Source organism: Xyrauchen texanus, chromosome 28 (genome assembly GCF_025860055.1).
Source record: "Xyrauchen texanus isolate HMW12.3.18 chromosome 28, RBS_HiC_50CHRs, whole genome shotgun sequence".
Lineage (NCBI taxonomy): Eukaryota > Metazoa > Chordata > Actinopteri > Cypriniformes > Catostomidae > Xyrauchen > Xyrauchen texanus.
In genome coordinates this window covers 24147216-24161740 of record NC_068303.1, presented here as the reverse complement: position 1 = coordinate 24161740, position 14525 = coordinate 24147216, and the positions used below count along the sequence as shown (strand labels likewise).

General features: G+C 39.3%; 1 protein-coding gene across 4 annotated transcripts in view; it reads left to right on the top strand.

The window, feature by feature from the left end:
* jag2b (jagged canonical Notch ligand 2b) overlaps positions 1-14525 on the top strand; it is a 62361-nt gene that overhangs the window by 24898 nt on the left and 22938 nt on the right. For all 4 annotated transcript variants that reach the window (XM_052095970.1, XM_052095969.1, XM_052095968.1 and 1 more), the window contains exons 4-7: positions 7583-7840; positions 9920-9980; positions 13305-13435; positions 14080-14199. In XM_052095970.1, the coding sequence (XP_051951930.1) occupies positions 7583-7840; positions 9920-9980; positions 13305-13435; positions 14080-14199 (570 nt within the window). The remainder of the gene's footprint in view (positions 1-7582; positions 7841-9919; positions 9981-13304; positions 13436-14079; positions 14200-14525) is intronic.

Here is a 14525-nt window from a genome sequence, read left to right as displayed (position 1 = left end):
TATTTTCTTTTCGATCTGATACAGTACTTTTAGGCCAGTATTTTTACGAATTCTTTGGATAAAATTAGTAACTTAAATTGTTACTTACATTTTGTATATATTTATAGGTTTAAGCAGAAAATTATTAGACTGATTTGTTTTCCTTTTAAAAATGTGTTAGTAAGCCATGTAGAAAACCTCAAAATTAGCCCTAGATATTATTAAATGGTTACTATTACTAAAATCAACACTACAGTAATGCTGTAGTAAAACCATGGTTAATTGTATCAAAACCCTGGTTACTGCCAAAATAAATAAATACTAATTAAAAAACATGGTCACTATAATAATACTACTGTAAATCCATGGTTAGTTTTCATAAGGGTATCAATTAGTAACGAGGATTAAAGATCATTATCAATGTTTTAACACCTCTGAATTTAAATAAACCTGTAAATATGGTCACACAAGCCCATTATTATAAATGTCACGTCTAGGTTTGTCATTACTTGGTGTGAATAACTCCAGATGCTGTTTTTCAGTCATTATCTCAGGAAAGCACTGCTCCCTCTCTGAACAAGCACTATGACTAAAAGGGTGAGCGCTGTCTGTCTGCTGGTGTATTTGAGCATTTCTGCGCGTCAAGATGAGCGGAAGGAAATATAGCGCATGATATGAGCGCAAAGCGATCATCTGTGTTCAGGTGCGTACACACTGCCAGTGACATCGCGCGCAACAGCGACACCATACCATTCATTTTCAATGAGAGCACAGCGACTTCCGGCGACACGAGCTGTTGTGACTGTTGGCGCCAGATGTGGGCGTGTCCAGCGACGCGACAAAGTTGAGACAAGTTCAACTTTATTCAAATGAAGAGCAACTAACAGAAGCGACAGCCAATAGGAGAGAAGACGGGAGAGCTCACGTGATCCTTCCCTCTCTCGCTCTCAGCTCCTGCAGTAACGGAAAGATGGATGAAGGCTAATTCTTGCTGTTAGAAATTTTCCGGTGCTCTATGATATGTCTCTTCCACATACAAGGACATTTTTAAGAAAAATACTGCGTGGAAAGGTGTATCTGAGATCGCGGGGATTTTATGGACCCAGACAGACCGGCATTTTCGCCGCAGATAAACAGCCGCTATGGCAAACAGCACGCCTTGTTTCTCATTCATCTTTGATATAAAGCATTTTATGTACTGATTCCATTTATATTAAGTCTTTTCCCTCCAAAATGTTTGTTTTTAGTGGCAAGAAAAGAGATTCGCTGTCAACAGCAATAGAATGACATCCGTGAATGTCATTTATAAACGTTACTAGGTAACAGTACTGGGAACGCCCACTAGCGACTTCACCGCCAGCCACTGGCGACCTGCAGCGACAAAGTCAGTGTATACGCACCTTTCCGCAACTGCTTAGAGCACGAGATCTCGCCACACCACTAATTGCACGTCTGATGGCTAAACGTCATGCAACAGGGCAAAATCGTGTATATCGGTATGATTTAAAATGATTTTATTTAGCTATTAAGTTTCGTAAAGACCGCATCTGTAGTTTTGTGATCCTTGTCTCGCAACTTGTAGGAATGATGCTTTTAAGACAGATGCTTTAATAGGGTCTGATTTAAACTTTGTCGCAAAAACGCCATAAGGTTTTCCATCAATTCACTTCAAACTGTCAGTTTTAACAAATTAATTCAAATCTTGGACTCACCAATCTGTTTGAGTCACCGCTCAAAAATTTTCATGGATGTCTGAATGAAATACAAAATCACTCTTAATCCATTTGAGCCAAATACATAAATATGAAGAAATTTTTTGAAATAATTGTTTTAGCTCTTTCACCCTGCCCAACTGCCAAGCAGGTGTTTCCCAGTGAAGTTACTGGGACGTTGTGTTTACAGCATCTGCTCTGTAATTAAATGATTAGGGAGCTCAAGCGTAATGCCCCCTATATATTATTTCAGGGCTCTAGAGTTCAACAATGACATTAGAAGTGGTCACCCGGCCACCTGTAATCTCTTCTAACAATTGATTAAAAAGACTTGGAAAATGACCACCTTTCTTTTGATTATCCAGATAGTGGCTTGGCAGAGCTTTGTTTGAGAAAGGAGCTTCATTTATCACACAAGCCCATAGTAGAGAGGCATGCCAGACATTAAGATTATTCAACATTAATGATCTAGTATTAGTGAGAGAACGCTGCCAAGCTCTGTCTGATGTGGCTGTCTGCAGTCTGTCCTTACGCAAGGCTTGGCAATGAACATGAGTTTGAGATACTGCCAGTACATCGTCCTCTCTTTAATGCTGTTTGATACTACTAGTTTAGTATGCAGCGTGAATGCTCAGAGCCATGGCACCTCTTTACTTAAACCGGACACGTCCCCGTGCCTCTATGTCTGTCTGTCAGATACCCAAAGGCAAAAATATCTCTCACTCTTTTGCCTTTCATTGGGATGAATAAAGTTTATCCTGCACAATGTGTCATGTCTTCTTTTTGCTTTTTTGTTGCAAAGCGGGAGCTTTGGGACCTTGTTCTAGGCAGCTTGTTAAGAGATCAGGCGGAATTAGCCAACATCGTCAATGGGCATGCATTTATCATAGACTGTTTAAATAATTCTGTTACATATGTCAGAGTGGTGTGCAGACAGACCATGGCTACATTCACACAGAAGCAGAAACCGGTTGTCAGTCTTGTTTTAGAGTGCTTAATATGGTTCCGTTGACACACAGATTGGTTATTAACTGCATTCTATATCCAAACTGAGACTAGCAACCATATTTTCTGTAAACCTGTGCTGTGTAAACAGAACTACATTGGACAACTAGTTGTCAGTCACATTATATAATGCAAGAGCTATAATGCACATGGGTGTCTCATGTATTCGCTAACAGCACTTTATTTTAAATGGCTGGTCTATGTACTTATGTCAGATGGACATTTTAGGCCATTGCATTGCATCTCAATGATGTTTCTAAGTCTTGTAAATGCATTATGGTGTGCTATTATAATAGCTTGTGTAAAAAAAGTACAAAAAAGTGCATTATCAAAACATAAGGCACAATGTGATGCTGCGTAAACTGAGTAGTTTGTGAATAGGCATAGCGCCATGCAGTTGCACATTTTGCACTTCATAAGAAGTTCGCTCACGATTGCTCAAGTTGAAATGGATAATGCATAAGTAAAGGTAAATTAGTACATTTCATATGTACATTACCTATTTACTTTGAATGTTTGTATGGTATACCTCACCATGTTAATTAAGCTTATGGTGATGTTTGTGTCTGAGTCTGAGCAGTGCTAATTGTCCACTTGATGAGCAATCATTAAAAGTCTCAGTGTCACCTACGGAAAACAAGAGAAGACGTGCTCTGATTGTCATTGATGATCTTTCCCTTTTGATGAGTTGCCTCAGTGTACCGGAGCAACAGCCGATGTAAGTAGGGATGAGGGATATATCGGTGGCCGATATATTACTGGCCGATAACCGGGAACATTTTGATATTATTATCAAGTCGATAATGGAATTACCGCCGATATTTTTGTAGATAATTTGTAACTGTTTATTTGCTTAAGGCTGAGAATCTCTGACTGCCTGCAGCGGCTTTCCTCAAGCAGAGACTTGAACAGCCGCAAGCGACAGTGCTCGTGCGCACACGCAACGTGTCTGTGTGAATTAAAGCCAAGCTCATGTTGCTCTGTGTGGATTATTTGAACATATCTGCTCCTTGTTACATTGTTTTGGGTCTGGTTTTAATTCAAGATCATCTGCTGTAAGTAGCGACATGCCATTTCCCATATTCTGTTTGTTTCATGAGGCAATAAATGAAAACATGACAAAAACATGCATGTTACTTGGGGGCGATAATTTTTGCTTATTACTTCATGAAACATAAACTGAATGTGTGAAATTGCATATCATTACTTACAGCACAGTAAAACATTTTTGGCTAAAAACATTCATTTGTGAATTAAACATCTGCTTGTATTTTATGAGTTGGGACTTTCTAATGTTGTGACCATTCGTCTGTATGATGTTAACTATTCCCATTATGATTGTTGTGTTCACATTTAATAAATTATACAGTGGAACTGTCACAGATGAGTACTGTAAGCATCAGTAAATGCACATCCACTTCACACACAAAACACCTGCTGCATACAGTCTGGCTGCTAGCATAAATATTACACTATGTATGCCTCATTTTGGTTTAATGCATTATCACAGCTATTTGAAGTTCATTATTCTCTCTCTGTTAGGAAGTCATCAGGATTGCCATAAACACTCATATAAATGTGCACCATACAATTAATTCAAGTGTATTTTCCTTTATTTCTCATTCAAATCAGCATACATTTGTTTTATAGGCGCATTGCTGGTTCATGTTACATCTGCCAAACCTTAAATAACAGTTTGTCCAAATTCCAAGCTTATAATGAATTGGCTGTCGGTTCCAGGTTAAAGGATTACAAATTGTAACTTTTTTTCCCAAATATCGTATCGGCCACAATGAGCTTTGAATAATCAGTTGTCTGTATCAGCCCAGAAATTCTATATCGGTGCATCAATAGATGTAAGGGCTCTCCCGTGAAAGTCTTCGTTTTCCGTGTTTGTTGAGCGCTTCTTACAGAATGCGTAAATGAAGAATTTCTCTCTCCGTGTCAGTGGTCTGAAAACAGTTTGCAAGAATTTTTTATTATTTGTGAGTGCTGCAAATAATCTCAGACCATCTCGGAGTTCCTCTGAGTTTAATAAATGTAAAACTTCCTTGAATAGGAAAAAAGTGGTCTTGAAAAAGTGGGCATTAAAAAGCTGACAGTGGCCATGTTTACATGCACCCTCATAATGCGATTATAATGTGATTAATGCAATACTGAGATTAAATTGTACCTCATGTAAACAGAATCTTGCGATTTTATGATATTGCGATTTACGCTTATAATCGAGTAATGATTATTGCCGTAAGATATGTGAAGTACTCCCATTTCAATTGCCCCCATCTATAGCCCCACCGCAAACAGAGTTGTGAATGTCAGTTTGCAGTCTGAATTGAATGTTGGGGAGATGAAAGAAGACCATATGCCACAAAATAATGGGAAGGAAACACCTCTTTGAAGGCAAAACACAACAACATTCATTGTGTGTATTCCGATTCGCACACAAATGATTCTTATGAACTGATTCTACTTAGTGAATCAGACGTGGTGCTTTTAATAAATCATACAAAAAGACTCACAAAATGACTGAATAATTTTCCTTGCACCAAGCTGTATTTAAAGAGACAAATTTGCAACTATTTTTTTTGTAAACAAAATAAAAAATAATTTATCAGCAAATTATCAGAGTTATTGCAAGTAGCATGTAAAAGGATTGAAGTGGTTGGCCCAAATCATGTAGACATCTTAATCTAATTATTCCTTATACTCCAATATCCAAGATTATTCCAATAATCAGAGTATTGGTGTACATGTAAACATAGCCAGTGAGACATCCTAAAGATATGGGTGGTTTGTTTGGTTATGGGTGGTGTCTGCCAAATGCATAAATATTTGTTCTATAGTTGTGCTGTAAACATCTTGAGTTTTGCTTACTGCCCCCTATTGAAAACAGGTGGTACTTCAAGCTTGAATTGCTCAGATGGTAGGAATATTCCTTATTACGGTCCGGGACATGATTAATTACATTCATTTATTTAACTCATTATTTTTATATTTAATTTAATGCACAGAGTTAAAATGTTAAATCAACAGCCCTAGTATAAAAATGTTATATTGCTGCAAAATATTTTTTTAAATGTATGAAAAAGTAATGGAAATTTACTAGTCAAAATATGTACAAACCCCAATTTAGATTTCACCCATGAACTCACACCTTGTTTTGACTCATTTGGGCTCATTTATTAAATAACGTTCTCATTACGGCTCTCAATAACAGGCTCATTTATTAAATAACGTTCTATCACTTGTAATACATTTACTTCTGTCACTATGGTTACAGGTGTAAGAATACGAGTGAGGTGGCGTAGTGGGCTAAAGCACATAACTGTTAATCAGAAGGTCGCTGATTCGATCCCCAAAGCCACCACCATTGTGTCCTTGAACAAGGCACGTTGCTCCGGGGGGGGGTGGTTGTCTCTGTAATAAGTGCATTGTAAGTTGCTTTTGATAAAAGCATCTTCCAAATGCATAAAATGTGAATGTAAAATGAATACGTTATTCATTCATACAGGCAGTTTTTAAGCTGTTACTATAAGCTGTTATGTGAACAGAGACTCACACCTGTAAGTTAATGCAGTTGTCAATCTCAAACAATACCTGTGTGAATGTAGCTTATATGTACATGTACATTGTAGGGCACTGAATGCCCCAGAAAAGGTCCCATAGCATTGTGTTTACTCTGCAGGAAGGGCTCTGGACTGCCCAGTGTTTAGACATTGGGCAGAACGAACCGGCAAAGCTTGCTCCATTGTTCTTTATCTGGAAGCGCCAGGGCTATTTCTGTTTTTGTTGCTTAATTCAGTCTACATTGTCAGGGGACGGAGAGGAAGGTGTGTGTATTTGTACTCAGCGTGTGTGTTTGCAAGAGGAGAAAGACGTGGATGGGCTCAACGCATCAGGACAGAGGAAATTGCGGGCCCCCATTTCCACCCTGATTGTTTGCCGTCTCTGATCCTGCTGCGATAAAGATTGCCTTCTTTGTCTGTGTTTGAAGAGGGCTGGGAAAGCTTGGGAAAATTGCACTGTTAACTGCTCGTGCTAGTTGGAGGGACTCTTGTTGAGAGGTTCGTACCCTGGCGGACCTGGACAGTGTGGTTGATAATCAGGGCTAGGGCTGGATCCAAGTCCTTAAAGGACTGCTGGAGCTATGAGCTGAAAGTCACGAGTTATGGAGACCAGTAGGTTCTACCGCACTTTCCCAGATCTCCTTGGTAACGGCAACAGAAAACCTTTAAAAGAATAAAAAAAAAAAAAAAAAAGAAAAGTCCCCTTTAAAATAATTTGAGGTATCATTCATGACTGTAGCACAAACGATGTAGAATGAGTTACATGCAGAAATGTAATAATTTGCTGTAGGATATGCGCAAAAGTAATAGTGATTCTCACCTTGGTTAGCACTTGATGATTGATGATTGTTCATTCAGGCAGTAGTGTAATTTATGTGTGAATTTATTTGTTTAGAGATGTTGGACTTTTGTTGTGCAGTGATTGGTCTGAATTTATTTGTGAGGCAGGAAGTTGGCAGGGAAAGGATAATCTTGAGTCACTGGGGCAGCTTAGGGAGTGTATAGCTTTATAACTGGGTCTGTTCTGTCAGTTGTCTTAATGGCTGACCTACGCATCCATTTTTTTCTTGTATATTTCTGGTTATCTGAGTGTGAATAAGCTTGTAGCTCAGTCTTGGAATGTGTGGAGTAATGTAACAAGTAGTTTCTATATAAGAAATCATATTTTGCATATTGTTTAAGATTTGTATACCTGTCATTTATAGAGTGAATGGCCAAAGTTGTTTTTCAAATAAAAAGACAATTAAATAGATAATGGATAGTAGGAAAACACTTGATGAATGTTTCTTATCCTACCTGTTTTTTTTTTTTTTTTTTCAGCCGGTGAAGAGAATTTGATCGAGCGGAACACACATGCAAGTATGGTGAACCCAGGCGACCACTGGCAGTCCATCGACCATCATGGCACCACAGCCCACATTGAGTACCGCATCCGGGTCAAGTGTGACGAGAACTACTATGGCAGTAAGTGCAACAAACAATGCCGGCCACGGGACGATTACTTCGGCCACTTCCGCTGCGATCCATCTGGGAATATTTTATGTCTAGAAGGCTGGATGGGACAAGACTGCCGAACTGGTGAGTGTAGACCGCACCTGTATGCCTGGGGTGCTTGCTTCTATGCCGTGATATTCTTATTCTAATGCCATCATAGTAAGATCTGTCATGCATTGTAGGCAGTGTTGTCACAATACCAAAATTTCAGTCAATTCTTGATACCAGAACTCATTTGTTAATCAGGTAAGCATTGTTTTAAGTTCTGAATTAATAAAAGGAAACAACAGTAATAAAATAAGAACAAAGAAACAAATTAAGAAAACTGTGCTTACATATTCTAATCGCAGTATCAATATGTAATCAAGTATACATTCAGAAATTGAACAAAATAAAAATTATAATAATTTACGATAAAAATTAATAGATCATAGGTTTTCACTGCTTGATTACATTCATATTTGTAAAGCTACTAAAGTTATCCAGCCAAGAGCAATAAATGCACTTGATTTATTGTTATTTGATTAATATTGATACAGGCAGGTCTATCAGGCTTGTACATTTACTTTAGACATAACTGATTGTGTTTTTTATTAATATCTCATGGCAAAACGGGCATTTTACAGTGTACTGTCACGTAGTCACACTGGCGCGTATCCGCATTACCATGAGCGCTCTTAACACACACACACACACACACACACACACACGCATTCGCAGACACAGGGAAAAAGGCGTCTGTCAGTCAGACAGTTCACAGGCAAATTCCTGAAACTTGGCAAGGGGATGGGTCCTTTATATTCATGAGGAAAGTGATAACTGATTGGTCAAAGAAAATAAAACCCAACCCTAATCCTACCCATAAACCTACCCTATCCAATCAGGTATCATTTTCATCATAAATATGAGTCTTCCCCTGCCATCCTGCATTTTGGAAATTCGTGCACTGGGGTACCGAAATAAGGAAATAAAAATTTATCTTAAGATTATTGTTATATGTGTAGCATGAGCAACGGTGAACATTTCATTCCAGACGGAGTCTTTAGCCAGCCTGGCGCTTTAGGCAACACGCCCCCTTTTCTCAGCCAACATGGATTTAACTCCCTTTCCCTTTTGACCTGTTGAGATCAATCAGTGGTCGTCTTGCAATTGACTGGTCGATCACGATCGACGTAATGCGCACCCCTGCTGTATGCCATTTCACTTGTATGCTATTTAAATTTAAAACATATTGGTTCAGAATCAGATTTTCTACTGGCCTATAGGAAGCCAAATCTTGCCAAGATGTTGTAAACACTACAAGAGAATTTAGGTATCACAACATAATGTATAGGATGAAAAATGAATATTAATTTTGAGATCTGAAGATTACTTTTAACAGTATTTTTGTAGTATTACTATTTTTAACTTAAGTCTAATTAGCACTAAATAATGGCCAATGTGAACTAAATAAAAAAACAATGTGCAAAAGAAGGTCCACAATTAAATATCCAATATTGTCTGATAAATATCCAGATATATTAAGAAATCACTAATATCTGCTGCCAATAACCGATATGGTCCCTACATATCGTGCATAGGTAATTATTAGTTCATAGTGCTCTTGTGGATTGTTTTTGCCGTTATTGATATGGCAGGATGAAGGATAGAACTAGGTCCTACTGATGTCTTCCAGCATATAGCGAAGAACCCTGTTAAAATCTTGCCCTTTACCACCCTGTAAAGAGACCTGCTGCTATCAGTGTTTTCACAGCCCTGTGATCTTTGCTCCTTTGCCTGGAGGTGAGATTGTGTTGTAAATGACACCTTTGCAGTCCTGGAGTCACACTTTTCATAAGCTCTATTAATTTGGGTGATGCTGGGCTTTTGGTGTCTTTAACCGACTGCTGTAGACACGCCTTATTAATAAACTAGAAGGCTATGGGCTGAAACTGTGTGTGCAATTGTGTATGTATACCACAAAAGCAAGGCACTTACTCACCAAACACCATTATAATGAACAGAGTACGAGTTGAGTTTGTATGTGTGTGTGATTGGGCAATAAAGTTGTCTTCTGTCAGAGTGAGCACCATGAATTTATGTTGTCGCACTTGTAAGGCAACCCAAACAAACAAGACTGATCTCTCTTCTCTCTCGCCCTCCTCCCTCTCTCTCCTCCCTTAGCGATCTGCAAGCAAGGCTGTAATCTGATTCATGGAGGCTGTTCGGTGCCTGGAGAATGCAAGTAAGTGTGTGAGCATCATTTCACGCTCGGTTGGGCTGGCTAATCTGGCTCCTTAATTTCAGCATGGCCATATGTGTTCATGCTGATAAGGTCTTTTCATTGGTTTACCTCACCATTAATTAATTAGTGCACTGAAGTCATTTTTTTGCAAGCTGTTTATGTCTTTTATCACACTATGTTTTCTAGAGTGTTAGAAAGTTGAACATTTCTACCTACCTTTGGGAAAAGATAAAAAATGTCACCTTTTGATTGTATCACTATTATTATTGCTCTTATTTACCTAAGTATTAGAACCCTAACTTGTTGATTTGACATGTTACTATTTTCTAACTATTCTATATATAAAATGCACTAAAAACCACTCAGAACACCTTACCAAACGCATATCATTGCCATACCTACAGCCTCAACACCCTAGCTCAGTGGCAGTGAGTTTTGGATAAGCACCTCTTACATTTTCTTTAGTAAATGTAAAAAACGCATTGTAACCGAAGCCTTCAGGATGTAAGATTGGACTGATTGGAAGGTTACCTAAAGCAGTGTTTCCTCCCGTAGGCTGTTGTACTGTCCCAGCATGTCTTGTGTTTTCGTGGTAACTACATTTCAGAGTTATTTTCAGATGATTATTAAATGAAATGGCGGTACTCTGCTCTTACTGTCACAGGAAATGGTAATGTTTCCTGTGCTGAAGCTCAGCATGGAATCCACCTCACCTTCCACATCATGTCCCCCCTCAGTCTCTTCCTGTGGTGTAGCTCTGCCTTCCCCATTTGCCTCAGGAAAAGCTCTTAGCCTTTGGTATGCGGAAAGCCTTCTTGCCTGTACCACCCTAAAACCCTCACCGTTTCATGCCAAGTGGCAATTCTAAGGGCAGGGAAGTAATACTAATAGCAGAGGTGTTTAAACCAGGAAGTCACTGTAGAATTAAAATGTGAAATTCTAATATTCATCGAATTTAATAAACTCGAATTCAAACGCTAAAATGAGCATTCAGATTTTGGAAGTGTGCGCCAAGCACTTATGATTCGTTGCATTTTTGGGCTAAAGCAGATGCAGTGCAATAAATAAAACAGCGTGCCGCTTTCTCGATGCGTTTTAAAGGTTGAATTTCCTTTTAAATTGACAGTGTCTGTTAAATGCATTATTTCTGCACAAGATGCCAAAAAAAAAAAAACACAGATACACGACTCAATGGTCAAAGATGTCATTCAGATGGGCTGTACAATGGTATTTAATGAAAACACTGTGGTACTGTCGGTATTATGAAGCTTGTGTCTGTGCAACACTAAGTATCCGAGTTTCTTGATTGCCTGGGAGAAACCGCTTCTGGGACCTGGATAGGAAGAACAGGACAATATTTTATTTGAGAATTTGGGATATTCTTTAATCCTCATTCCCCTGCAGGATACAGTGACTCCCTTCCCTATCGTCCAGGGAAGGAAGGGGGTGGAGACTAGTAGACTAAGGTTGCTACAGAACTTTTCGTCAGAATTAATCAGGATAGGCTTGAAAACGAATGGATGTTATTCCTTTAGATAACAAAATATTAAACCCAAGTGGCATATTATGATGTATTATGTTCTGAAAATGACTAAATATTTGGGCACTTTTTAGTAACCAAACATACTTTTAAACGTGTCCATAGTTAATGTGATGAACTACACCTGTGGTTACTCTGCTAGGACACTTGTATGAGCTTGAGGACACTGACTTCATACATTCACTTAAAATTACTTTGGCCATTTTTTCAATTACTTTTAACCAAGTAGTCCCAAACAAATTAAGGTAAATTCAGAGTTTAGGTCTACCATTATTTGTTTGCATAATGGATTTTCTATTTTGTGTCTGGTACAATGACATTCGTATTTTATATGCTTAAATACCTTTTCGAGCCACTGTAAGCCAATCCGAAACATGCTGTGAAACAAAATGATTTAAGCTGAAGGAGTTTTTCATGGTGGACGTGTCCTGACACAAAGTAAATGCATGCCAAGCAACTTTCACTTTAGAGAGAAAGAGCAAGCTTATGTTTCGCAGTGCTCGGCAGAGCTGAACGCCCCCGTTTGCAGGTTTCAGACTCTCACCACGCATTCTCCTGCCTACATGCTCTTTCATGCAATACTAGAAAGATTGTTTCTGGGCAGCGCAAGACTGTGTGTTCCGTTGTAAATAATCCAGCCTCTGGCCTGCCCCCCTGGGCACAGGTCTTGGGGCTATTTCAGAAACCTCATTGGAGATGTCATAAGTGGATTTCCATACAGAGAGTGTGCCAGATGTGTACACTGTGACCAAATCTAATTCACCCAGCTCCTAGAAGAGCAAATTTGTCTTTTGGTGGTGCTGTAACCTTATTGATGTTTTTTCTCATATGAGTCTCATATGAGAGTAATTTTTTTGGTCCATTGTGGTCTTGTTTAATAATGCTTTGATATCTTTTTCTGTTTTTAACATTGAAAAAATGCAAATCATTGTAATATAAGAATAACAAAATGTGGCATTACAAAATCATGGTGTTACATGTTTTATATCAAAGTACCATGGTGTTGCCATGGGTTTTTAGACTTGAACCATAGTATTCTTTAAAGTTAATTTGAAATACCATGTAAATATCATGGTCTATAAATAAGCAAATCGTTAGAACAGTGGGATATTCAAATATACCATGGTAATACAACTATAATATCTTTGAATACCATGTAATGACCATGATACATGCACAAAGTAATAATTCAGTTCCAGGATATGTGTCAAAGTACTGTGGTATTACCATTTGAAACCATCACTTGTAGCATGGTACTGATACAGTACTTTTTGCATAGGGGTAAGTGTTAGTTTTATGGTATTTTTTTTTCTCCCTCTGTGAAGCTCTTAGGTAGAGATATGCAGACAGCGTCTCTCCACTTGGCAGCTGAAGTTCGGCCATACCTCTTCTGCAGGAGAGCTGTCTTAAAATAGCCTGCTCAGAAATGACAAGACAGCTGGGTGGGGGTTTGGGGTGGAGGGGCTGGGAGATGGAGAGAATACCACTGGTCTTGGAATAGCGGAATGCTGCTGTAAACCAATGATTAGTTAACCCCTCACCAGCATTTCTGTTTGGACCCCCTGGCTGTGACAAAACCACCCAAGGGGGAGTGTGCATGTGTACACTGTTGTGAAAGTGTTCTTAACCTTTGTAGCCCTGGAATGTCGCCTTGTCCTAAGATTAGGTGTCAGCATGACGATGTCACTGACGAGCACAGCTATATATTTGTGCCTGTGTCATTAAGATGTCATGAGCTTGTTGGTTCAGCTCTTTAAGTTATAGCACGCTTGTGTGGTTTTCAGGTGCAACTATGGTTGGCAGGGCCAGTTTTGTGACGAGTGTCTCCCGTACCCTGGCTGCGTCCACGGAACCTGTGTTATGCCCTGGCAGTGCACTTGTGAGAAGAACTGGGGTGGCCTTCTGTGCGATAAAGGTAAGGGTCCCACATCACACTCACACTGATACTGAGAATTTGAACTAGTTATTTTTCAGAAATTTAGTTCAACCTGGATTTGAACCATAAAATGGTGAGTAATAGATCAGGATAAATGATGATTGTGCTATTCAATAAGCCCTTATTTCTCTAGTAATCGCAAACATCCAGCCACCGAGGTGCCAGAGCTGCAAGATCACATCATCGTGTTAAATAGAATTACAGCATCTTACACTGAGCTGATTTGTTGGCTGCAATGTCAGCACAGACTGTGTGTCATATGACAGTGTGCATGCACAAACACACACTGGATATTGTGGTTGTGATTGGAATGGCGCTCGGATATCTGATCTACTGGTTCGTATGCATCCTGGAAGGTGGTTAGGAATGAGGTGCCTACGATACTCTTTATTTATTTACCAACTTTTATGTACACGGCCTCGCCTTACAAGCTTGCTGAGAGCTCACAATAGTTTACCAGCTGTTTTTACCCCAAGAGCAAATGTTAGCAGCCCCAAAAATTCGGATTCTTAAATTAATACCTTGAGGTATTGCTTGACCCATGGCCCCAAGACGTAGCCACGAGCAGATTTCCTTCCACAGTTTGTTATGCAAGCATTGTAAGCTTTTCTGTGTCCTTGCAGATCTGAACTTTTGCGGCACACACCATCCCTGTGTCAATGGAGGAACCTGCATGAACTCTGAACCAGATGAATACAACTGTGCCTGTCCTGAAGGTTACTCTGGCAAGAACTGTGAAATAGGTAAGAGTCTCTAGATGGAGATAGAGGATCATTTAAAAGGCTAAATGAAAGGCTTGTATGACATGGTACATTTTAGATGGGTGGATGGCCAGGTGGTTGTTTGGATGTATCTAGGATTGGTCGTCAGATGGATGGATGATTAGTTGTTTAGATGGATGGGTGGTTGGAATGTGTGGATGGATGTCAGATGGGTGGATGGATAGTTGGTCGAATAGTTTGTCAGATGGATGTCTGGATATTGTGAGGAGTATCTTGAGGAACCACAATCTTGGTCCTTGTACACCCCACCCAAGGTGAGATGATTCAGCCTGTGCCAATTGGTTGTG